The sequence below is a fragment of the Conger conger genome, chromosome 16, assembly GCF_963514075.1.
Source record: "Conger conger chromosome 16, fConCon1.1, whole genome shotgun sequence".
NCBI classification, from domain to species: Eukaryota; Metazoa; Chordata; class Actinopteri; order Anguilliformes; family Congridae; genus Conger; species Conger conger.
The window spans coordinates 22,796,002-22,822,849 of NC_083775.1; the positions used below are offsets into that span (position 1 = coordinate 22,796,002).

Here is a 26,848-nt window from a genome sequence, read left to right on the forward strand (position 1 = left end):
TTAAATGTACATTTTCATACAAAAACTCTTAAACCCAGCGTGTTCGGACAAGCAAGCCCTCACCCTGAAGCAACAGGTGGCCTTTTTCAAGGACTGCTCATGTAAATGCTTAATATAGTCGGCCCAAAAAAATATAGTCTCTCCGAGCAAGAGTTAACTCTTTATAGTTGTATTTATTTTTCCGGAGAAACTCAAGGCGACCTTTTAAAATGTCACTGTGAGAGGGTGCCGGGGGAAGAGCAGCAGACAGACTGACACAGCGTTGCTATGACTCCGTGTTCCACCTCCTCATTTTACTTCCTGGTCTGCACTATGGGGTTGGGGAAGTAGGTCAAGCACCTGAAACTATTTTATGACTAGGGCGTGTGTACGAACACATAAAGGAACAGAACATGTTACCATCGCCAACAACCAGGGCTTTGATTGTGCCCTCGAGCCTACCTGCCCCCGCCCCACTGCAAAGTTTCCTCTTGGGAGACTGTGAGCGACAGTGCGTTCGGCTTACAAGCACAGCAAAAAACAAAATACAAAAGGGATAAGTCTGTTCCCTCCGGCTAATCGCGCCACCCCACCAGCATAAGCAAGTATCGCTGCTTTCTGACACTGGAGAAGTTGCCCTGTTGAGACAGACATCTTGCAACATCCTAATTTCTCCATAGAATCCCAGAACTGTGAGCTGAAATGGCTGTTATACACCTTTCATAAGTGGAGTGATGCTCCAATGTGCTGACATCTGTCACTGTCAGTGTCTGTCAATCCATAAAAGGCAGCAACACTGAAACAGGCTATATATAGGCATTCCTAGCTCTGTGTGTATGTACGAGTATGTGTGTATGTGTGTGTGTGTGTATGTGTGTGTGTGTGTGGGTGTGTGTGTATGTGTATATGTGGGCGTGTGTGTGTGTGTGTGTGTGTGTGTGTGTGTGTGTGTGTGTGTGTGGGTGTGGGTGTGGGTGTGGGTGTGTTTGTGGGTGCATGCATGCGTATGTGTGTGCGTGTATGTGTGTGTGCGTGTGTGTGCGTGCGTGTTTGCATCTGTGCAAATCTGTGCAATGTAGAAAATCAGGCATTGTTTAAAATAAGAGCCTGTGAACCTGTGGCACGTATACTGATAAAGGTTAACGATATTTTAACAGCGTTACTCCGTGTACAGTCTTTTATGCACAACGGCCATGTGGGAGGGGCAGCTTCCCCTTTCTTTCCATTTCTTATAGTCAATCGTCTGTAAAACCAATTTGCCCTCCTTCCCAGCCTCCTGGCTGCGAACGCAGCGAGCTCCTCCAAGCCGCGGCATTTACACGGCCGCTTTATGTTATTGTGGACGATTGAGTTTGCTTCATTTCTGGCTCAGGTAATCGCTTTTTCACAGAAGGAGAGCTGCATAAATCTCTCCCAACAGCTTGAGGTGGGAAAAAGCTGATTCTAATATTCTTTAGGCAAAAAAATCCCCCCCCCCCATCTATCGCTGAACACCAGCTCCACTTTACCACAATCTCTTTTGACAAAGGCACAATTGCACTGGGAGATTCACAGTGGAGCACTGAAAGGCGTGCTGTGCCTGGTGCACTGAGAATGTATTTGACTGGACCCCCCAGGGCCCAGAGTTTAAACCGTCAACCGCAAGGCCGTTAAACGAGGCGCACTCGTGACATCACTTCCAACACTCTCTCCTGACGGTTTTTGCCACAAAACCCATTTTCTGCAGGCTCGTATTCAGCAGCCCAGACGCTGCAGGGCTGATTAACTGCAGCCTTTGAAGCTGAAATCCTACGGAGCTCGAGGAGAAAGCCGCGAGACTGCGACCCATGCGATACGTGGGCTGAGAGGAACCGAAAGTCAGAAATGACGCTGGGTTCCTGCGAAGCCTTGATCAGGTCCCTCCCTCCCCCATTTAAAAAAAAATTTTTTTTTACTGCATTTTCATTTCCCAGCGGGAAGTTTATAAATGCGACAGCAACATCCTGAAATGCTAAAAAAAAAAAAAAAAATTCAACTAAGAAATAAACAAAGCAGAGCAGAGCACGTCTTGTGATTTTGTGGTTAGTAATGCTGTGGTACAGCTCTGCGCGATTTTTTTCCCTTTTATTTTTAGGCTGGCAGGAAGGAGGCAGAGCAGCAGGTTTAATGAGTCGCTTTGAGAGGAAGAGCCGATGCTTTCCTGACCAGAGTTCTGCTTCGGCTGATTGATCTCACTGGGTAACCACCTTGATCCGAAGCGACTTGTGCACTCTGGCCGACGGGCAGGCATCAATGTACGTTTACACGTTTGTCAAAGTCAAGCTTTACCTCCTCTTCCTCTGACTTTACGGGGACAGAAAATGAAAAAGGCTGCGGACTGTGCAAATGTAAATCACATACCCATGAATGTCATGAATACTGACACTCGTGAGTGAATCTGCATGCATGTAGGGTGGCATGTAGCGTAGCGGTTAAGGTGGCTGACTGGGACCCACAAGGTCCCCGGGGTAGCCATAATAAGATCCACACAGCCGTTGGGCCCTTAACCCTGCATTGCTCCAGGGGAGGATTGTCTCCTGCTTAGTCTAGTCAGCTGTACGTCGCTCTGGATAAGAGCATCTGCCAAATGCCATTAATGTAATGTAATGTTTGCACCACATACACTCACCACAACCCAGGCAGGCAAAGTAATATGGACACACAGATACATGCATTGCAGACACACAAAAATGCACGCATGCCCACGCATGCATGCACACCAGAAATACGCACAGACACGCAAAAATCCACAAAACCCACAACCCATGCATTTGCAAACTGCAGACTTAGAGGATGTTAAAGCTGCAAAATGGCTGCTTCTGTGGTTAGCAGTGGGATTTGGGCCATTCTTGCATTTCCGCTGGGGGTTACAGCAATGCTAACTGGTGACAATGACGGTCAACTTTTGTAACTTAAGGAAAAACATGGAATACAGAACTTATTTAATTGTGCATGCAGAGGATGCCCTTGACCTGCTAGTGACAAACAATTGGAAAGTCTGATTAATAATGGATTGGAATCAATATTTAATTAGAAGAAAGTTATGTCCCTTCTGACTTCCTCTTTCATGCCATTCCTTTTTTATTTCAGAAATCATCGGGGGGACGCGCTTCTTAATAATTATTAATGAGGTAAAACGTCTAGTGCCTAAGAGATAACGTGCACGAGACTGTCGAACCTTTCTCCCAAGGCCTAAGGAATGATGCTCCAAAAGACAGCATGTGCACCGACGTAGGCTACACGTCGGTTTCGTTGTTTAATTTAAGTCATATTGGTAAACAGTGAAAAATAAATAAACTCTCACCACGATAGCTTTATGTACGTCACGAAATAATTGCATTTTCAACTAACCCTTATGTTTTGCGAATGAAATCTCCAATTTCTTATGCAACAAGTGTTTCCTGCACGCCCAGATAATGTTCAGACTAATAACCAACTAGTTGGAGATTCAGTCCGCTGCTGCAAATGGTTGCAATGACAGCATTCATTCTTGCATGCAAACTTTGAAATAAAAAAAAGTTAAATTCCTATCCTATATTACACAAGTTTGTACATGGGCCTTGTCCACACCCATCTCGTATATTGCCTACGGTCGCTTCGTTTAAAAAAAATAAAACATTACTTCAAGAAGCTTTTCTGAGTGCTTAAACTGAACACTTCAGTCTTGATTAAAGTTATGTAATGGAATCCATCGTTCAATTCAATCTGTGCCCTGCTAGCCTACCCTCTTATAAATTACCGTCACAGCCATTTAACTTCAACACGGATTTGTGTAGATGAATGGAACCATTTGAGTTTTCATAATTACATCCTGAAGTAGCTTAATTTTATTTTATACTGAAAACAAGAAAATGGGCTTTTAATGAACCCATACCATATGCAGTTACATTTCTGCATCACTCGCGCCCTACACGCGCGCACGAATGTGGATATATTGTAGAATGTCAATATATATTATAACGCGGAAAACGATATTAATTGTCGTTTGTTTGCAGTTACCGACAACGGAAAGCCAGTGCCACACCTGAAGGTAATTCAGCATTTATGCTACCCTTTGAAGCGGTCTGTCCTACCCAGCATCAGCCACAGCAAGTTAGAAAATGAATTGAACATAATTCTGATCTTAATTCTGATGTCAGTTTCCTCCAATTTCACTCATCGACTGAATTTTCTATTTTCTGGGCCACTTAAACCATCTCACATTTCTTGTAACCTATTAATCAATCAAACAAAAATAAATGAATAACATTACCTCCGAGTTCCGAGAGAGCGACTTGATCAGAAAGTTTTCAGATGCTGTGTGCGACCGCTGCTCGATAGATTCAGGAACAAGAGGGAACCAATGAAAGGGGTGGGTGATGAGGCTAAGTTGCTTTAACGACACAGACGCGCTTTTTAGTCCCCATCCCGTTTCCCAGACGTGCAGGGTAATATCCTAATAAAGGGGGGGAAATCTCTGCTTTAATTACGGTTGCATTTAATTGCGTTCTCAAATAAGCGCAATCCATTTAAATGTTATGGGACATTTTCCAACTAATCTTTAGCCCGTTTAGTTTTGAGGACGTACATTTATTTGTTCTCGCGTGTTTTTCCCCTTGAGTACACTGTAGTATACCCATGCTACGCCATATTTGCTTGATTATGCATTATTATTATTATATTCAAAGACCAAATCACAAGGGAAATTAGCAGTGAAGTTAGCTGTGAGTTAGAAACTAAATCGTGTGTAAGAGAATGCGCGAATTGCGTTATGAAAAGCAACAGCACGTCTACTTTTAGGAATGGAAGTTAGGTTTAGAACTTATTTCGGGACTCGCAAAGTACTGAGTGTGTTACCTGTAAAATAGTAGCCTACCAGGTACTCCCCCCTCCTTTACTCCACTCCATCACTACCACTCCTCCTTCCTTTACTCCACTCCTCGTGTGCGGTTGTTCTTGTGCTCGATCTTGAGGACTAATTGCGCCACCTAGGGGTATATTTAAAAAGCCACTACAAACAGGGCAACTCAGACCTTGTCCATGATACCTGCAGCGTCTGAAATTTCAGATGGATTGTTAATCCGCTGATTCACTACATTGTGTGTACTGAACCATCGTCCAGTAGTACCCCTCTCCAGCAGACAGCATCTGCGGTTGAATTAATACCTGCTGGACTGATGCCAATTGTATGTATGTGGTGTTCCTCAGCTATAAGCTCATTACAGGGGGGCCATGACAAATTGTGCTCTGAGAGCCCCTACAATATGTTACTTGAGGAAGTTGTCACAAAAATGGACTATACGTTAAGAAAATCTATTTTTACAGATTTTCTGTTGAATCCACAGGAAAGCGCAAACCCAAGATGAGCAACCACATTTGAAAATAACCACTGGCTCCTTCCTGAAATATTTCAGGGAAGATTGTGTTTGATTCACAAGTGCTGCTGTGCATTGAGTGGGGCTGCAGACAGCTCTGCTTGGAGCCCAAAAATGACTAAACACAGTTCAGTCTGCACCTTGGTTCCATTCATATTCCCACTGTCCCCTGAAAGAGAGTTATCCCTTTAAGAGGAACGGTCTCGAAAAAGGGGAAGCAGTAGCTCCAGAAATGGCCCCGTTCAGAACCTAAACCCGATGAGATTAATTTCTGTTTCCTGTAGGCTGGCCACATACATTGTACGCTGACAGGACAGGAAATAAAAATACATTTTCACTGCATCTTTTTGTCATCCACGATTCATGTATTATCTAAATAAAAAAAACAAAATAAAAAAAACACTATTGACACCCCCCCCCTCCTAAAAACAAAACAAAAAAAAAACAATTTATACTTATCAATCATTTTATTGGTGCACACAAAAAAAACGAAAAAAGAATTTTGAAATGCTATCATTAAAAACAGTCAAGTGTCTAAGCAAGAGTGATGCAACTGAAACACTCAACTGTAAAAACATATTAGCACTTTTTTAATGACCTTCACCCATGGCTTGCTGGCACATTTCACTGTTCTTACGTACAGACATAGGCCCCAAACACAATCTGAACACTACGTCAATCTTTAACTATAGAATACAATTTATTCATTTTACTGTTTATACTCATATTTCCATCCAAGTGCTGACGTCATAATGTACAAAATGCATAAATAAAGGAGCATAACATAAGTTAAATCTGCTATCTGCAGCTGAGGACAAAGTGCATTGAATCCAGTCAGCAGGTAGGGGGCAGACTGTAGATTCAAGAGTTCAAACTGAAGGTAAATTTAAACCAAACATGTACCACTGCAAACCCAGTAAAAATACCAATACAAAACTGGACTAGCAAAGAGCAGAAATGCTCAAATACAAAATAACTGAACAAAATTTTATAGGAGTGCAAATATAATGTGAAAATGCTCTTGGATAGTTTCAGTTCAACTTAAATGTCATTTTCACTCAAAGGCATCTGGTATTATCCACTCGGGTCTAATTTTTTGTATTTACCATTAAATTAATTTAAAATGCCCACTGAGAATTATTTCATATTTAGAAATACAAGTACTTATTTTCATTTTAATTCTGTTCCATTCATTTCCAGATTCCTTAACATTTTTCTCCATCAGTAGTTCAAAGCTGGAACACAATGCAAATGACGAAAAACACATGCTGGGGTTAGCATATTTACCACATATCCTATTAAAGCTTCATGCTTGGCAAAAACATTAAAATGATCCACAATCTTGGACCAGGTTCAACTGTAGCTATATGGGCAACCTGACCCAGCCATATGTAATAGCTTTCGGTTTAGCATTTTTGTGCATTTCCAGCATGACAGATTTTCTCTTAAACATGGCCCATGATCTGTCAGTAAGCATAAAAGGGCTCAAATTTAATTTACAGAAAAACCTGTACAGAAGGTCACCATTATAATTTTCAAAAGTGCTTGAAGGTGGTCTTCAGTGCACTGTTGTTGACGTGTACCAGTGTGATCTGAAATCCAGCCTCACTTTCAAAACACAATGGCGCCAAATATGCTTCCCCCTGAGACTAGGGAAAGATAGTATTTTCACATAGCATATTTCATTTGTACCGCTGGTCATGAGTACTCAAAAAAGATAAAGTTATTGTCTCCAAGAAGAAATAACACCAAAAATAAATCATGGAGGAGTCCTTGACAAAAAAAAAAAAAAGCATGTCGAAAGCAGTAAAACACGACAGAAAAAGCATCCTGGCTTTTAGCAAGTACAGACTCCCCTAGAGATTATAAAAGAGCTTTCAGGTAGGAATCAGATTTGTCAAGTGAAGCATATGGATCAACAGCACAATACAAGTCACTCTAGTGCCCCCTACTCTCAACACACACAGGTGGGGTGGCTGGGATTCCCTAAGAGCTGGAAACATTGTTTCAGAAATTCTCTTAACCAACTTGATCCCAGTCTTATGACAACTTGATCCACATGCTGTCACTCTATCCCAAACACAAAATTTAAATGAGGTACACTGAAGGCATGAATGAACATCCATCTACATGACTATGAAGACAATGGACACATCCGATTGCTGTCGTAAAGGTGCGAGTTTTGTAAAAGCTGGTATGAATCACCAGAGTGTCACACACACGCACACACGCACACACGCACACACCCTTCCGCCACAGGATCCAGACAGTACATCAGAGCTTAAAATTTCAACATTTCTCCGCAAAACCCAACAGACAACGAACAAACCAAAAAAAACTACAGCTACTCTTCTCAAACTCAAGAAACGGGACAAACTCCCCCAAAGTCTCCAACGCGTGAATCCGGTGGTGATGCTGAAACGCGGACAGTGCCGCCATTTTGCGTTCGGGTGCGGGTGGGTGCCCCCCAGGCCCTGGGACCCCCGTGTGTGCTGTAGGTAGTGCTTCGTGGTGAGGTGGGGAGCGGCGTCTGCAGCCTGCGCTGGGCCGGACAGCCGTCTGCGCATCACGTCTGCGCCAGCTGCAGCTCCTCCAGCCCGTGTTTCCCCAGGTGGTAGCGGGCCAGGTCCTTCCGCGTCACCAGCCCCACAACCTGCAGGGGAAGCGCACCGTCCACGGGAGAGAGTCACAGTTACAGTGGAGGAACGACCAGTTTAACTGGGAGGAAGTATCCGTTTAACCCTTGTGTCCACTCTTAAGTGGATAGGCTACAGCAGCAGAAGACTTGAGTCCAAAAAATAGATCTAATAAAGTGCTCACTGAGTGTGTATATACAGAGTATTTTTGCAGAAATGTTACTTCTGAATTGTTTTATATTTGACCAAGGGTAACAGTTGCCCTAATACATAACAGAACACAAGGGCCAATGGGGAGGAAGCACCAGTTTAAAAAGTAGCAAGTACCAGCTTAAAAGGAGAAACTCACAGCTTAGTTGAATACGATGATCATTGTGATAGCAATCCAAAAACAAATCTAGCTTGATTCATTTTTGCTAATTATAAGCCTTTTTCAGATTCTGTTGTGTTAAGGCAAAGGTTTTAGGCTTCGGATTTGACAGCAATTTTTTTTTTTTATCCCGCATTTGTCTTCCTATGGTCAGTAAGTGGATTTAGAAACAGGGCAGAAGACCCCAAGCAAAACACCAACTGGAGAGTCCTGTGCATGGGGCTGCTTACCCTGTTCTCGTGATCGATCACCACCAGGTGCCTCAGACCGAGGGCTCGGAACAGCTTGAAGACACGAGGGAGAGACGTCTCCTGCAATGAGAACAAGGGAGAGAGAAAGACAAACGATATGATGAACGGTGTATCAAACATTCCGCATTGATATTTACATCAGTCAAATCCAACACTGCACGCGTTCCATTCAATCCAGTAATCACGCTGTACACGCAACTGCTCTGCTATGAAAGTACAACATAAGCTTCATTAAGGGGTGTAATCATATGGGGATGAAGTAGGCTGTGGGCTCAGAAAGTTTGGAATCCTCCGTTTTGTAGTTTCTAATGGAGGCAGGAGAGACTGCCACCTGCATGAGGGTTTAGTGGGTGGGGTTTGTGATGTCTGGTCGTGGTGCCCGGGTGATGGTTTAGTGGGTGCAGCTGACGAGTTCTGGCTGTGGTTACCTGGGGGACAGTGTAAGGGGTGTAGTGGCTGTGGTTACCGGGGGGACAGTGTAGGGGGTGTAGTGGCTGTGGTTACCTGGGGGACAGTGTAGGGGGTGTAGAGGCCTTGGTTACCTGGGGGACAGTGTAGGGGGTGTAGTGTAGTGGCTGTGGTTACCTGGGGGACAGTGTAGGGGGTGTAGTGGCTGTGGTTACCTGGGGGACAGTGTAGGGGGTGTAGTGGCTGTGGTTACCGGGGGGACAGTGTAGGGGGTGTAGTGGCTGTGGTTACCGGGGAGACAGTGTAGGGGGTGTAGTGGCTGTGGTTACCTGGGGGACAGTGTAGGGGGTGTAGTGTAGTGGCTGTGGTTACCGGGGGGACAGTGTAGGGGGTGTAGAGGCCTTGGTTACCTGGGGGACAGTGTAGGGGGTGTAGTGTAGTGGCTGTGGTTACCTGGGGGACAGTGTAGGGGGTGTAGTGGCTGTGGTTACCTGGGGGACAGTGTAGGGGGTGTAGAGGCTGTGGTTACCTGGGGGACAGTGTAGGGGGTGTAGAGGCCTTGGTTACCTGGGGGACAGTGTAGGGGGTGTAGTGTAGTGGCTGTGGTTACCTGGGGGACAGTGTAGGGGGTGTAGTGGCTGTGGTTACCTGGGGGACAGTGTAGGGGGTGTAGTGTAGTGGCTGTGGTTACCTGGGGGACAGTGTAGGGGGTGTAGTGGCTGTGGTTACCTGGGGGACAGTGTAGGGGGTGTAGTGTAGTGGCTGTGGTTACCTGGGGGACAGTGTAGGGGGTGTAGTGGCTGTGGTTACCTGGGGGACAGTGTAGGGGGTGTAGTGGCTGTGGTTACCTCCTGGGGGACAGTGTAGGGGGTGTAGTGGCTGTGGTTACCTGGGGGACAGTGTAGGGGGTGTAGTGGCTGTGGTTACCTGGGGGACAGTGTAGGGGGTGTAGTGGCTGTGGTTACCTCCTGGGGGACAGTGTAGGGGGTGTAGTGGCTGTGGTTACCAGGGGGACAGTGTAGGGGGTGTAGTGGCTGTGGTTACCTGGGGGACAGTGTAGGGGGTGGGGTTCATGAACTGGGTGAGGTCCATCATGCACTCTCGCTCATCCTGGGACACATGGATGGACTGGATTGGGGGGAAGCGAGGGTAGGCATCCCGAAAATCCTTCAGCTGGAGCCGGCGCTGCTGCAGGCAGGACCGGGCCCTCTCCACAAACACCTGGAGACGGGACAGACAGACGGACAATGTGAATGACCCTTCCTCTCAAACACACGCCCCCCCCCCCCCCCCCAAACCAGCACCCCTTCCTACAAGCACCTATTTCAGAGACCCCAACCCAACTCTGTACCCTGCCGACATCCCTCCTCCACTGTGACTTCATCACTGCAGTCCCCCATTTGTTCAAAAGCTTGCATTAAAAAAAAGAAGAAAAAAAAAAGAAAAGAATACAGCACAAGCCACAAAACACTATAAAAACATTGTACTGCCACATCTGTGGTGATGAGAACCACACTGTTCCTAGTGTGAGTGTGACAGTGTGAACACTGCTGCAAGTCATCACTGGCAAATGATGGTGGCTGACAGAGAGGTGTAATGTGATAATCGTCTAACACATGGGTCTCCAACTCCACTCCTGGAGGGCCCCAGGCTCTGCCGGTTTTTGTGCGATTTCCTTTTAAATCAGAGCTGTGCAGACTATTTAGCCAACTAATTACTTCAATTAAAGTGTCTGTCATTTTTCAGTTTCGGTGGATTTAGCTCCACCTGTGGTGACTGGTAGTCCCAAAAGGTAGATCTGACACAAAACTGTTACGAGGAGCACATGGAGTAGTGAGATCACGCTCAGAGATAATCCAGCGGTAGCGTATTGTGGCCTAGGCTACGGCTCCCTCACCTTGTGCTTCAGAAGGACGATCAGCTGGGAGCGCAGGATCAGGCCGCAGATTCTCCCCGGCTGCAGAGAGCAGAGACACGGTGCCGTTTCAATGGGGAAGTGAATGCAGCCATCTTCTCACACCTCTTCCATCACTCAAGGAGAAACGCTCAGAGGAGGACCAAGCACATAATGGAGATTGTAGAGAGACAAAACTTTATATTCTGTGTGATACTTTAATCTGTGCTTTTTGGTTGGACATACCCAGGCTTTATAATCTATGTGACGTAGATATGCGTTTTCCGCATATAACTTTTTGTGGATACTTTCCGTCTCTGGGAAATATCAAAAGCTCAAAATAGTTTGATGTGATAAATGCAAAGCTGGCCAGATGATTTGCTGTGCCGGCTTGAGTTTTCTTGTATATTGAACAGTGGAAGGTCTGAAAGGAACTGTTGCATTGTCTCTCTTCAGGTAGGAAATGGTCTTTTTTTGGTGTGACTGAAAGGGGGGGGGGGCGTTGTGAACCTCGTTATCGTCGCTGTCCCTGGGCACCACGGGAAAGCCGTTGTGATTGGTGGACGTGTTGCTGAGGATGTCCACAATGGTCCCCACCTTCTCGATCCTGCTGAAGCAGGTGACTGGAGAGCTCATCACCTCTCTGAGGGATGGGGACCAAAAAAGGATGAGAAAGTGTTTCACAGCCTCCCATTAGCACCCTGTGTCGGATCCCAAGGCTAATGTGAGCACAGATCAGGGACATGAATGGGTTCTCATGCAGTATTTCATCCACTTTAATGTTCTTGCAGTAGTCAGAATGTATATATGGGGGAGGAGGTTATTCTATACTGTACACAGCTCAGAGATGGGAGGAGGATGATGATGATGATGATGATGATGGTGATGAAGGTGTTACCTGGCAGTTAGCGAGTGTGAGGTGGCCGGGGCCTCCCAGTGCAGGAAGGGCACGCTCTGCAGTTTGATGTGGATGTCATACAGACCCTGCAGAGAACAGACAGGCCTGAAAACCACAACTCCCAAAATACTCTGCAGGGCTTCACCCCGCTCAGCTGGTACAAAAGACCAGAAGTGCTCCTATGCACCGCAGCCAACAAGACACAAATTACTCTACAGGAATTAACCTGGTGCATTCCGGGTTATCAGCTGAAACTTTAATGACGGCTATAGCTGTGCTGAGAAGAAAAAAAAAAAAGCTGTTGTTCTAAACAGAACAATTGCCCTGGGGTGGTTTATTCTCAAATATAACAGACTACAATAGAGAGAGAGAGAGAGAGAGAGAGAGAGAGAGAGAGAGAGAGAGAGAGAGAGAGAGAGAGAGAGAGAGAGAGAGAGAGAGAGAGAGAGAGAGAGAGAGAGAGAGAGAGAGAGAGAGAGAGAGAGAGAGAGAGAGAGAGAGGAGGAGGAGGAAGAGAGATTTATTTTTGGTTTCCGGAAAGAACGCACACAGTTGTCACAACCCCATAAGGCTGTGCAGCTCTAACCTCCACAAAGTAATCTCCCACAATCTTGGCCGTAATGAGCACCAGCATTATGGGAAGGCCGTAGGTGACGTTGCCCGTGGCCTCCACGATGATGACCGTCAGACTGAGCGTCATGCGTACGATTCCACCTTGGCAGCAACAAAAGACCTGACATCAGGGCCATTGTAGGATGACAATGAGGGGTGTGTGTGTGTGTGTGTGTGTGTGTGTGTGTGTGTGTTTCCTTGGCCGCCCTGACCGGACCGTGTGAAGCAACTCACCCAGCTGAGCTGCGGCTCCAATCAGAGCATACTTCCCAGGATCCGCCCAGATCTGTCACACAAAACCAGCTTTACTCCACCGACATTCACGCAGGGCTTTATTTATACACCATCTCTCTTGCACAATATGCAAAGCACATTCCAAATGAAACAATGTTAAGTGGAAATAGGACAGCTGGGAAAATAATGATAAAGTACAAATGTGTCACAAGATGGCTAAACTCGTACAGCCATATAATAGTAGGTTTAGGTTTTGTAGGCTCACTTAGCGCAACACAGCAGACTGAGCACGGGAATGAAGAAACCCAGTCTGGATGTGTTCTGAATGAAGGCTTACATTGAAAATACTGCCTGATATGTCCAAGTCATTGGAGCTCTACATTTCTATTCACAAGACTCAACGGAGGTCGTCTCGTGATGGATGGCAGTCGATTTACAAATGGTGGTAGTACAGAGAGATGGAAAGTGGGTCAGATTGGTCCAACAGCCACAAGTCGACACTGATTTATGCAGAAAGTTTCTCATGCTACAGGCTGTCACCGGTTACTTTCAGGTCATCTGGCATAATCATAAAGGCTATGAAGTGAAAAGTGCACACATTTCTCCAAAATCACTTCTTCTCTTCAAAGGGTAATTCTCTGGGGGTAAACTCAAATCTAGCTATACAGAGAAGTTCTGTGAACACTAAAACCCCAGGCACTTTCCAACCTTGAATTTCCCACATTGAAATAAAGAAATTGAGCTCTGTAAAAAGGTGTGAATTCTGGAGTTTCCCCGACTGTGCTCCCTACCCAGCGTCTGATTGGCCGTGCCCTACCCAGCGGCCGATTGGCAAAGTTCCAACACTCAAGGAGTCACAGGAGGTGATGAGCTCTGTAAAAGGTGTGAATTCTTGGAGTTTCCCCGACTGTGCTTCCTACCCAGATTCTGATCGGCCGTTCCCTACCCAGATTCTGACTGGCCGTGGCCGTGCCCTCCCCAGCGCCCGATTGGCCGGATCCCCCCCACTCACAGAGCCGCTGGAGGTGATGGCAGCCAGCAGGATGCCGAAGAGCCTCCCCCAGGCCGCCCCGATCAGCAGGGAGGGGATGAAGACGCCCGCGGACACCGTCAGGCCATACGTCCAGCAGGCCAGGAAGAAGTAGCTGAGCGTGAACATGCCCAGCGTCAGGGGGTTATACGACCCTGCAGGGAAACCACAACGGGAGGGGTTCACATCCCGGAACCCATTACAGTGCACAGCGTCAGGGGGTTATACGACCCTACAGGGACACCACAATGGGAGGGGTTCACATCCCGGAACCCATTATAGTGCACAGGGTCAGGGGGTAATACGACCCTTCAGGGAAACCACAACAGGAGGGGTTCACTGCCCATTACAGTGCTCTGCCGTTTCCAGACAGGTCTTCTGATTATAAGTCTGATTGACAGCACACAGTGCCTCCACCCATTCTGAAAATCAGGGCACCTCACGCTCCGATCATTACAAGTAAGGGAGACAAAGAAAACAAAGCTGCAGCCGGAAGTGTCGGTGGGCCAGTAGGGGGCAGCCTCCTCCCTCCTCCAGCCTCCTTTATCCAATGACCCAGTGCAGTGCCAGGGCCAAACGTTGTAGAATATACGTCCATAAAACAAGATGTTAAACCGATTTCCTGACTCTCTCTCTGGTCAATCCCGTTAGCCTTGGTGGTCCTGGCTCAACTACAAACTGTCCCACGTACAGCAGTTGTCCATTGCTCTCAGAAAAGGGGGTCCTGAGAAACCCCCACAGTTACAAAGTTAGTAAGGTCAATTAATTTAACTTTACTGAGTTCGGAATAAACAATGTTTACTGCAAATACATTTTTGGCTTGAGAAAAATGTTTGGTCAGAATTCCCTTGACTGTAAATGTGCAGGATTAAACTTGAAAAGCAGAAAGGAAAAAGAACCTGGACTGGACTGGACTGTTCTTGAGCGGATTTACTGCTGTTAGAGGAAGACCAAAGCTTCAATTCAGGACCAAAAATAAATAAATAAAAATTCAAGAAAGTTTAAATAATTAAATCTTTTAAGATGATGAGCATGTAGGTCGGGTCAAAGAGTGTCTTACACAGGAAAGCAAAGCAGAAAAAGTGATGTGTTCGTTTAATAAGCCTTAAATACATTGTATAACATCATGAAAAATGACTGGTGAAACTGAGGCTGAACCATTGAAATACTGGTTCATACTGGTCGCTAGCGTTTCGTGACAAGGCCATGTTAGAATCCTGAATTCATGGTTGTAGCAACGCACTCCTCCAGCAGGAGAGAGTATAACAAAGGTCAGCTCAAGTCACTGTCTAGCAGTAGTTCACAGTCTAGATGTATTTTTATTGTTAAATAATTCCAGATTTAGCGTCTGTTTTTAGTTGGGCCAACTAAACTGTTTTTGAGTCCAATTAAGGGATATTTGAGATGTTAGAAGAAAAATACACTTAAAGTAACAATGTTTATACAGTGGAGTTACGGCTCCAGATGCTGAACATGCAGACATTACCTGAATAATTTTAAATAACCTTTAAACAGTTTCAGTCGTAACCATTTCCTTGACAAAAGCAACCTGAGGCAACCTACCAACATTACTGCACGGTGAGAAATGACAAGGACCAACGCCCTGGCACAATATAAACACTGATATTTAGTTTATACTCATGGACGAATGCTGCAATTCATACGTACAACCTCCGGACACGTCATCGTACAAACTGCTCTTACTGACTTGACATGTATTATTTCAATTCTAAACACAAAGGCCACCATATCTACCAGAGCATCATCAGGGACCTGCCACACAGGATACAGACTTGTCCTCCTTGCCTGTTTTCTTGCCTTGGGCCATCCTCATTGAGGCCTTTCATTCAGGCTGGGAAAGTTAAAGAGGTGAAGCGCCATAGAGAAAGTGTACGAGGAAATCCTGCGTTGATTTACGCCGTGACTTCAAGGTTCTTCAGGGAGCTGCAGCTACTAGAGAGAGAGAGAGAGAGAGAGAGAGAGGAGAGAGAGAGAGAGAGAGAGAGATGAGAGAGAGAGAGAGAGGAGAGAGAGAGAGAGAGAGAGAGAGAGAGAGAGAGAGAGAGAGAGGAGAGAGGAGAGAGAGAGAGAGAGAGAGAGAGAGAGAGAGAGAGAGAGAGAGAGGCCCGAGGGGCAGCTGGGCCCTCTGCAGCAGAGGTGCTGCTGGGTTGGCTCCAGATTTCGGGGTCGGGTGGGCGTGGGGGGTTCTGGGGAAGCCATCAGTCGGATCCGCGTGTAAGACGAGGCAGATGCGTTGGGCCTGCTGAGCACTTCAGCAGCTGCCTCATATCCGGCCCTCTCCCCCCGTCGCCCTCTCTATCCCTCCCTCTTCCCCTCCCCTCTCCCTCTCCCTCTCCCTCTCTCTCTATCCATCCCCCTCAATCTATTCCCTCCGTCAGACCCAGGCTGCATCTGGAGCCTGGACAAGACCCTCCGCATTTGAGGAGCCACACCGGACCGCCTTTGAACAGTTTTGAAACATCCTCCCCTCTTCCCCTGGCTCACCCACCCGTCCCCTCCCCAGGGAGCAGCAAAGAGGACATACCCCCCTCTCCACCTCCGCCATTTTCATTTTCCATGCTGGCCATTGGCCGGTGCTGGAGGGGGGGTTGATGTGGAAAGCAGCAGGGTGTTGTGGTGCGGTGGCAGTTACCTGGCGCGTTATGAAACAGGCTCCGTACACTCCTCTCGGGCGTATTGAAGAAGGCTGTTGCCATGGAGTTATACTCGCCGTCGTCACAAAAGAGCTACAAAACAGGGCAGGGGGTAGAGTCATTTGGTTAGGAACACGTTTCACTGCAAATTCAGAAGCAACTACAGAATCACATGTACTTAATAACAATTAACCAAGGACCCACATTATGATGCCATTGCAGAAAGTAATTTATTACATACAGGTATTTAAACTGTACTACTATACACTCAGTGAACACAGGTATTTTTTTACTTCTGTTGCTATAGCCTATCCACTTAGAGGTTTGACGTGTTGTGTGTTCAGAGATGCTCTTCTGCATTCCACTGTTGTAATGTGCAGTTATTTGTGTTATTTCCTGTTAGCTCCGACCAGTTTGGCCCTTCTCCCCTGACCTCTCTCATTAACAATGCATTTCTGCCCACAGAACTGCTGCTCACTGGAAGTTTTTGGTTTTTTGCACCATTCTGCAAACTCTAGAGACTATGTGTGTGAAAATCCCAGGAGATGGGCAGTTTGAGATGCATTTTGGGAGTCCCTGCTTTAAGAGATGTGGACTGGTGGCTCGGACCTGCAGCGGGTATTCCTCACTCTGGTCTGGGCCCAGGGGCTGGCAGTCATTGGAGAAGTAGATCATGGTGAAGGACACTGCTGCCGTCACAGCTGCCACCAGCATGGCCTCCATCACCTGCAGGCATGGCCGGTGAATGTACCTGAGACACAGCAGCGGCCAATCAGAGGACACCTTATTCACACGTCATTGCCGGAGGGCTTCAGTAATGAAGCAGGGTGATTATGCGCTGTTCCTGGAAGGCTAGGCTATTCTACCTGCAAGGCTATTTAATCCTAGTGCCTCAATGGACTTCGTCTTTTTGATTCGTTTAAAAATGTCCATACTTCTTACGGTGTGGAAGTAACAACCACACAATTACCAAAAAACTCACTTAAATTTAGCCCAAAACTTGGGCCAACTGAAATACGGTGCAGGATGAACAGAACACCTGTTCTTAAGCTATAGGCTATAATTATTCCGCATTTAGGGAAGTTACACAACAGTAGGAAAGGTAATAGAGAGATGCTGCATGAGAGATGCTGCATGATTTGAAACACCCTGACCTTACCTGATCCTGAAAATGGTGAGCCAGTAGTTTAGTACATTGAACAGTGCCCCAAGCAGTCCACCTACAGAGAGAGATTATAAGCAAAACCTGACTGCAAGTTCAACGTTTCTAAACAGTGAAAGGTGAACAACAGACTACCAATGACCAGGTACCTTCTGACTACCCAGTTTGTAGTGCGCACAGTATGCACACACAGCAAAACATACACATTTTTTCTTATCACTAATGTGGAAGATTAAATTGAGAAACCTTGTCTTGCTTTCCTTCTTCCCTCTAAAGGTTGTTATTCTGTCATTTTCCACTGCTAAGAATCTTTGGAGAGGTGCAGAATGGCTGTAATCTTCTGCATTCAATAAATTTCCCTTGTCAAAGGAATAGTTCCCTGACGACCACTGGAATGAAGCACTACTGTATCACTGTCAAAGAAATAATCTTTCTGACCTGTTGATTGTTTTTCCACAACATTATACATCATGTTCTCATCTACCACCAATATCGTATTACGAACAAAGTCGACTAAACCATAATGTTGTGTTTGGAAATGGAAAAAAGAAAGTTATTAGTTCCAGTTTTGCATGACACCAGGAACACACTAAAACAGCAGCATAGAAGCTTCTAGAAGCAAGCAGATTACTGCTCATAGCAAACGATTTAAACAGGTCTTCCTCATAGTCTTCCTCAAAGTGACTGAAATGAGAAGGCTCCCTCACCTATGGCTCCCATACAGATGAAGAGGGGAATCTCGTAAAGGTTGTACTCCACACTCTGGGGAGGTTAAACAAAAACAGAAGCGAACCTCATAACCTGAAACACATTTCCACTAAGCCAAATCAGAGATCAGAAGCATCCATTTCGGCTCTGGATTTCTGCTCTGTAGCGGGGAGGTGCGCTCACATCACTGTCAAAGCGGCCGAAGTTGATGAGACCCGGGTTGGAGAGGTCGCCCGGCTTCTCGTTATAGATGCTGAGGAAGAAGTTGAGGGTGAAGGTGGACATCATGGATGCAAAGAACTGAAAAAAGTAAAGGAGGCATCAGAAGGTTGGGTGTTCTCTGCCGGAAAGGAGGTGGCGGTAATGGTGGCGCGTTGTAAATATGGGTCTCTTCCAGATACTCACAATTCTCCAGGTCAACATTTGGTTCCAGAAGGACGCCCCCTCTTCCAAGCTGAAGAGAACCCCACCTGAGACCATAGACAGGGAAGGAAAGAGAGAGAAAAGAAGGGAGAGCCCTCTCAAGATTTAAACCTCTGCATCCAAATCTTCAAAACAGCATGATTTTCTCTGGTTAGAAGGGTGAAACGGATGCCACGCATAGGGTCTTAGCTAGTGTGCATCCATCAAACACGGACAGTTTTATGGTTCAGCGGTCGTATCAAGGCTCTGGTCAAAATGCAGAAGTTTCTGCTGCTGAAGTTTCTCCACCAATGGCGCTATGCCACTTAAAAAAAAAAAGAATTCACCTGGAGTGTGGAAGAGTTCAAAACTGCTGTTCATTATTTCACTTTCTATTAAATTTTCATTATTTTAATCTGTGTAATCGTCAATTTACAGTTAGAATGGGACCATGACCAGAATGAATACCTTAGCTCCAGGAAATAAAATTCTGAGAAGTCTGACAAGATCCGAGTCACTGTATGACCCAATGTAACTGGAGCTTCAAATTAAAAGGTCTGAAAATGAAAATGAACCCCAGGGAAAGCATTTGTCTGGACGTCCCAAGCACATGTTGAGTTGAGGCCCAAATACAAACTGAAAACAGCATGTCCACCCAAAGACTTTCCCAGAGGTTTTAGTTCACACACAGGACCATCAGGCCTTTTGCTTGGATTTAGAAATTCCAGTTATAGGTTGTACCAAAGTTAAACACTGTTGCTAGGCAACAGCTGGAAGATCTCACCAACAGGAGCTCCAAATGCCGCCGACACCCCTGCTGCCGCACCCGCCGAAACAAAGTCCCTCTTCTCCGTGTCCCTCCGGAAGTACTCAAACATCTGCAGGCACAGCCACAACATCACCGACAAACCAGGCCTCACCCTCTTTAAACAACCAACCAATTAAAATGATGTTCGACACGGCACTTGAGATGACAGACCAGACACAGAGCATCAGCATACTCTCTACAGTAACAAGACGTCAGGCCCGTTGTTCCCCCTTCTCGGACACTAGCACTGCCCTTAATTTGACTTGCAGGGTAATTGGACAGATTCTGCAGATATGATGTGTAATGATGCATTTAAAAATAATAATACACAAATGTCCCCCACGTAAGTGTATGAGAGTGAGTTTAGTGACCTTGAAGTCCTTCTTCAGTGAGGTGCTTCGTCCCTGGGAGACTCCGGCTGCCACCACGGCCCCAGAGTGGATCATTGGACCTTCCTGGAGAGGGGATGGGGTGGGGGTGGGGGTGGACATTAACTGGGTACCTGGGGCTGGTCAGTGAGAGACACAGCTACCTGCCACTCACCTTAGTGCTGCCACACTAAGGGTATGCATCCCACTGACATGCCCATTTGGCATGCACATATCCATTGGAAACGTAGGCAATGTGTTTTTCTGATACTAAAGTGCTCTCTGAGGTGACTGTGCTCTGCTCTCTCTGTGTAGCTCTGTGTATCGTGGGTAACACAGAGGGGGCAGGGTCTACGGTCTCTAGCCTCTGATTGGTCAGGTTTACCTTTCCTACAGCCAGGCCACCAGCCACAGAGCAAATGACTCCTCCCACTTTCACCATAAGAGTCTAGATGGGACAAAACAAAAGAGCATAGATCAAACACCATTGTTGTACAAATGCTGCAGGGAATCAGTGAACCATTACTACAGGAGCCTGTGGATTCCATTACTGTACTGACTGTGAGGATACAACATTTCATTCCAAAGCACTACCTAGGTGAATCGGACACAAACTGGCTTTAAATTTATACATCAACATTCATGCATGTACAAAAATATTTTGCAGAAATATACCAGAGTAGACCATGCATTCTTCAACTGTAGCGTACCAAGCTATCAGAAGTGGTCAATCCAATGTGAAGAGACTTACATTGGTTTTTACCCTAAACCAAAATATGCAACGGCCTTCTGAGAGCTGTGATTGACACTCCTGCTACACTGGCTCCTACTGAATCAAGATCCTCCCACAACCCCTGCACTCTCTGCTTGCTTTCATATCCCAGAACATCACATACTGTAGGAACCATGTTCTCCATTCAGCTACATGGTTAAGTACATGGTTAAATGAGTAAAAGAAATCAGACAGTAATTAAGCCCATTGAAGTAAAATAAAGCAACATATTTACCTTCAGCCGCACGACACGAGGGATCTTCACTCCATTCAGGTAGCACTTTATCTGAGGGATCCCGCTCCCAGCAGCAATGGGCTAAAGAAAGAAGATAAACGTGTTTAAACAGCCTTAAAGAGCCCCTACAGCTACTATATTCATGCTATATTTCTATACAACTACTATTCAACAAACGCAACCACACAGACCGCACCAGCATCTCCTGGATGAACTCTCCTGAACTGGCTAATTCAGCTAGTGTGTGTCTATGTGTTCATTTGGACATACCAGTCATGGCCCACACCAAGTAAGCCCAATCAACCAGGATTCATACATCCAATCACACACACTTCCCAGGTTTCACTTATTAATCAGGGTTCAACTAAGAATTCTTCCCTCTCTTTAGCGGAGTTTGGAGGAATCTACACGCCCAAACAACATTTTATTTATGCTATTTATTTAACAGTGACATAGATGTGCAGGCTTCAGCTACGGCTCATTTTTAATGCGGGTGAACTGAAACCGAGTTACGCAAATCTACTCACCTCAAAAAAGGCTACAACGATAGAGCCCACCATGACGAACGCGGAGTTCAACACTGCCCACAGGATGAGAGAGATGGAGAGGCCTCCCACCTCAGTGAACTTCTCTATGTCTGAGCACATGCTTAAGGAAACTGTATGACCAGACATTTGATAAAAAGTCAATTATGAACAACAAGGCTGAATGTATTGACATGCTGCATTGTCTTTGAATTGTATAATTAGACTTCTGCATATTGTGCGTAGTCTTATGTGAACTATGTGTACTTAAACAACCTAAAAAGGGAGCACTGAAGGTTTATTGATTGACTGTGACTGTTCTGCATCAAATAGTGATGAATGGTCTTTGAGAGAATGATATGGTCCCAGAACTGTATCTAATCCCACACAGAAGGGCAGCTGGGTGGCTCATTCTGTTAAAAAACTGCTCCACTGTTCCCATGGTGTGGTACAGACTCCAGGACATTTAAATGGAAACTACAGCAGCAGCCATACAGGACTACACATAAATGACCATTTTGGTAGGATGGATTATGCATTCATAATATTTTCTACTTGAGAGAAAAAAAACAAGATTAAAATCCTTGATAAGGCAGACCTCATGCAGTGTTGTATATCAATCAGGGTTGGGGTCAATTCAGCCAATTCTGGAAATTTATTGAAACTGAATTAATTGATTAGGGAAACAAATGGTGACATAACATTACAGTTAATTGTTCATTGCCTCTGTCAATTTAATTAGTTATGTTTCCTTATATCTAGAACCGATTTAATAGAAATGATGGGCAAACCTGGTACCAAAGTATTATTTTTTAAATTAATCATAACTGTGCTGTCCTGGAAGGATACTCTGCTTGACCACATGGTACTTGACCCCAGCAAGGTTTTCCACGACGATGTCGATGACACATGCGATGAGGCCCGTCAGGAATCCAATGAGACCACACACCACCCAGCGGCTGATCTCCAGACACCTGAAGCCCTGCGTAGAACACATGCACCCATTTCAGCACAGAGAGCCTGGTATCTCCAGACACCTGAAGCCCTGCGTAGAACACATGCACCCATTTCAGCACAGAGAGCCTGGTATCTCCAGACACCTGAAGCCCTGCGTATGAACACACACACCCATCTCAGCACAGAGAACCTGGTATCTCCAGACACCTGAAGCCCTGCGTATGAACACACACACCCATCTCAGCACAGAGAACCTGGTATCTCCAGACACCTGAAGCCCTGCGTATGAACACACACACACCCATTTCAGCACAGAGAACCTGGTATCTCCAGACACCTGAAGCCCTGCGTAGAACACAAGCACCCATTTCAGCACAGAGAGCCTGGTATCTCCAGACACCTGAAGCCCTGCGTAGAACACATGCATCCATTTCAGCACAGAGAACCTGGTATCTCCAGACACCTGAAGCCCTGCGTATGAACACACACACCCAATTCAGCACAGAGAACCTGGGACCCGTCATTACCATTAGGAACAGTATCACTGGGCTGCTTGTTGGCTCATGCTGTTACAGTACTGTTCTACTGCAGTGCTTCTTCTCACCATGTTCTGAACACCAAGTTAGCTCAGCATGTTCAGCCTGAGCATGGCTGTATACGATTGGCCATTCAAAATCGGAAAGAAAACGGGGACGGGAAATCAGTTATAAAACCGCATCATGGTGCTGCCAAGCATTGCGCCCAGTGTAAACAATTATCTACTTCCCACTATTATTTCTGCAGCAGATTGAAGGACCATATATAAGCAGACCATATATTAAATATATTTTGTCAGGGGGCAATAAGTGAAAGGCTATTCATAAACATAAAAATTGCACAAGGAAAATGTAATGCTCCTGAATTGAAACAGAATTAGCCCTAACCCTGTTGCAGACAGCCTGACACACAGCTCTGCAATGGTTCGTGCCAAGGCACAGAGTATCCCACTGACCATGTAGCTCATCCTCCTCTCTTCCTCCAGGAACAGCTGGTTCTCACTGTTGTCATAATCCAGGCTCTGAAACAGACAGACACAACGGGCACATGTACAAGTGCAGGGTTCAAATTCAATAAACATCACTAGAAAGTGCATTTTATACAGCCATTTATTTCCTGTGTATCTTGATATGCTGTGCCGCAGCGCCGGGTACCTGTAGTTTGCGGTTACCTCATATTTGAGCGACAGCAGCTTCTCGTTGTGAGGGATCTCCTTGGGCCGGCTTAGGACTGCTCCCTGAACGGTGACACCAGGGATGGGGGAGAAAGCAGCGGAAAGGTCAGATACTTTATTCCAAGACATAGACCCAACAGGAAACAGGTGAGAACACAAGTACAGAACACAGAGAGAGAAGCTACTCAACGCTGATGGGAGGGAGAGGCTTCAGGAAACCCGTATTAGGTGGCACTCCATGTTGTAAATTAGGGCTGCCCAATATTAAATATTAGATGTTCAATAACGTTGTTGAATATTGCAATGACTTGCGATAAACAAATATTGAAGTTTGTAAATTTCTGATGTCTTTCTAATGTCTTCTGCCAACATAGACCCCACATTATTTATTGTATTTGAAATATGCAGTTATTGAACAAATTGCACATGAACAGCCAATGTATTTAACAGAACATAATTTATATGAATGCATCTGCATGCATTCATCACAGTTCAAGCAGTCTTTTGCGATGCGTTTCCCGCATGTTCATCACTTAATATAGTATAGCCCTTCCCATTTTTGGTTTCACAAAGCCTCATATTCCCATTGCCATCACTCAGTACCACAGTACAGAGGAGGAGAGAGGCTAAACTGTGTATCCCAAAGGCTAAAGTGAGACACCGTCACTCGGACAAACCATGAGATGAAGTAATGGAGCCTACACTGGCAAGAACCCTGAAACAAATAAAATAAGTCTTTTTGCCAATACGCCAGGATCAAGTGTCTGGAATCCTGTCCATGACAGTGTAGCGGTGCACGTGGGGAGGCACACTGGGGCGACATCGGCTCTGTTAGTCGGAGGGTTACCGGTTCGATTCCCACCCTGGGTGTGTCGAAGTGTGTCGAAGTGTCCCTGAGCAAGACACTCCCAAATGCTCCCGACGAGCTGGTTGGTGCCTTATATGGCAGCCAATTGCCGTTGGTGTGCGAGTGTGTCTATAAATGGGGGAATGAGAAGCATCAATTGTACAGCGCAATTGTACAGTGCTTTGGATAACGGCCATCAGACATCAGTCACGTCAGACACATGAATGCCAATCATTTAGGTGTCTGACGTGACTAGCCATGGCACCGCCCTGGGAGGCAGGGTTTTGATTGGTGGGATTGCGTTCAACTCATCACATGACGTGTGCAAGCCATACATGAAGTTTGGCCCTCGACTGTAAGGCCCGTACAGCTCAGCTGGTGAGAGCAGGCAGTTTGGGGGAAAGCATATGCTTGTCTGTGCACTCCTGAACTGACTGAAACTGTTGCAGCAACAAGAGAACAGAGAGGAGAAAATAAACCTTTTGGTTGAATAATTGGTTGAGTAAAAGGAAAAACGTTCAGGGCTCCTCTCTACCAGTAGTTTGCAGTGAGCAATGCATCCAATGAACGGGGCGGTCATTTGAAAAGAAGATGAAATGGTGAATAACAGCGTTTTTATCATACATGGTGGGGCTGGGTTCTGAAACATTACCTCCTCTTCTGAATTGTCTTCTTCCAAGTCGACTGTACTCAGCTTCCCTATGTGAAATATGCCACTCCCGGAAAACTATGGAGCAAACATACGGAATCATATCCTGCAGTAAAACCGAGAGTTGGATCAAGACTGCCGTTTGCAAGGAAAACTGTAAGATTCTGGACAGCAGTCTCTTGCGATGTCTTGCGTCTGGCATCATTAAATTGTAAAGAACCGTTAAACAGAACATATTCATGGTTATAAGGAAGATGAAACGTGACTATTTTCATTCATGTATTTATTTTTTTGAAAACGTGGGTTGTGGTCAACCAGATCGTTTGCAAAAACAGCAATATTCAGTTCAAAAATTGCAGCTGCAGTAGCAGGACTCAACCCCGTTACAAAACAAATCGGGAATGGCCCACAAGGCGCATTGATTTTTGATTGGCCCAGATGTGTCACGTGGGACAGCTAAACCAATAACAGAACAGTGCGTGTGGTGAATTGCAAACAAAAAAACAGTCAGAGCAGTAACAAGAAACTAGCTAAATGTTAGCCAAACAAGTCGAAAGTCACTTATGATTCTGTCTAAGTAACGACGTTTTGGAAACGTAATTGTACGAGCCCGTATAACCGTGAGACTTTGCAAACACTAATGCAAATTATAAATCGTGGCTGACTTAGCTAGCGAGCACCATTACATAATTTTGTAGGCAACGCTGCCTGTTTTTGAACTAAGTCATTCGCTATAGCTTCAACCGTTTCCCAAGGAATAACTAAGACAGCTAAGTTTAGGCAACTACACTAGCTAGACCGTCCGCTAGATATTAATTGACCATTTGGACAATGATTTTGGTGACAAACTCGGAGCACTGTATAAAAACTGGACAGGTAGTAGCGCTCTTACAAAAACCGCAACACAAGTCAACGACGTTTCAATAGATAGTTCACCTAACAATTACCCAACGCTAACGTTTATTAGCCAAGCGTGTTTTCATTCGCAGACACGTAACGCATCAACTGAGGTTATCACTCTCGTGGCTTGTTAGTTAAATGGTGCTTGCTACAACAAAGAGAGACATTACACCAGCAAACAAACACAATGTAAATCCTATAATGTGCACTAAAAACCTAGTGCTTCAAGCGGTTCGTTTCTGGATTTGCACAGTTGGCAAGGAACGGAATTACTCGCTAGCTAATTTAGATGCACATAGCGTTAGTATCCAATTGGATAACCAGCAATAGCTACCACTACCTGTCTGGTATATCGTGCAGCCCCGGCTCCGTTCAGAAGAGGTGTGTCTTCTCCTTGAGCCGAGTCTTCATCCCGACTGGACCACGACACTTTCTTCGAGACATTTGCCATGCTTGCTAGGGTTTCTAACGGTGTCAATTGTCGCTGTTCTTCCCTATTTTTATTTTCTATCTGCAAAAGCAGACAGTCGTACCTTTGCTAAAACTCCAACCCAATTATTTCACATCCGTTCTTCCCACGTGAGATCAACGACAACACGTGACAAAGCGCGTCAATCTACTGAGAGCTCAAAGGGGTGCGTCCCAGCCGCAGTTCTGTGGTCCCATGGCGAGCCATGCAGTAGTATAAATAATATGTATTCCACTGATTGTAGTTGAAATATTAAGGCACGTAATATAATGCCTGGTTTGAGAGCTGATTTTATAACAATATAATGATCATTTTGTTTTTTGAAAGTTACATAAGGAATAACCACGTTGTGACTAATTGGGAAAAATATGTTTATTTTGAATTTCCACATCACTACCCATGTGAATGTATGAAAATCTGCATTTCTCAAGTATTTCCTGTAGTTAGTCATAGATGTAAGCTGTATTTTCTGTGGCGTGAAAAAAATACTAGGACACCA

General features: G+C 45.5%; 2 protein-coding genes across 3 annotated transcripts in view; both read right to left on the reverse strand.

Annotated features, from left to right (window-relative positions):
* Positions 1–4,408, reverse strand: part of arhgdig (Rho GDP dissociation inhibitor (GDI) gamma) — a 35,916-nt gene extending 31,508 nt beyond the window's left edge. The window contains exon 1 of the mRNA XM_061224324.1: positions 4,250–4,408. The gene's annotated coding sequence lies outside the window, so the exon portion shown is untranslated. The remainder of the gene's footprint in view (positions 1–4,249) is intronic.
* A 1,391-nt stretch (positions 4,409–5,799) lies between these two features.
* On the reverse strand, positions 5,800–26,453 carry clcn7 (chloride channel 7). 2 transcript variants are annotated; one of them, XM_061224056.1, is made up of 25 exons: positions 26,221–26,453; positions 24,984–25,058; positions 23,482–23,547; positions 23,266–23,331; positions 22,167–22,299; positions 21,321–21,430; positions 20,794–20,874; positions 20,172–20,234; positions 19,790–19,873; positions 19,395–19,488; positions 18,614–18,678; positions 18,392–18,508; positions 18,208–18,262; positions 17,498–17,558; positions 16,948–17,089; positions 16,338–16,431; positions 13,667–13,839; positions 12,655–12,706; positions 12,395–12,522; positions 11,809–11,894; positions 11,421–11,553; positions 10,914–10,973; positions 10,061–10,237; positions 8,588–8,668; positions 5,800–8,004 (listed from the first exon to the last, which is right to left on the reverse strand). In XM_061224056.1, exons 1-25 carry the CDS (start codon positions 26,329–26,331, stop codon positions 7,918–7,920), a joined length of 2,394 nt encoding a protein of 797 aa, XP_061080040.1. In that variant the 5' UTR covers positions 26,332–26,453; the 3' UTR covers positions 5,800–7,917. The 2 variants fall into 2 exon arrangements, with proteins under 2 accessions (XP_061080040.1, XP_061080041.1); XM_061224057.1 differs by lacking the exon at positions 24,984–25,058.
* Positions 26,454–26,848: the final 395 nt, after the last annotated feature.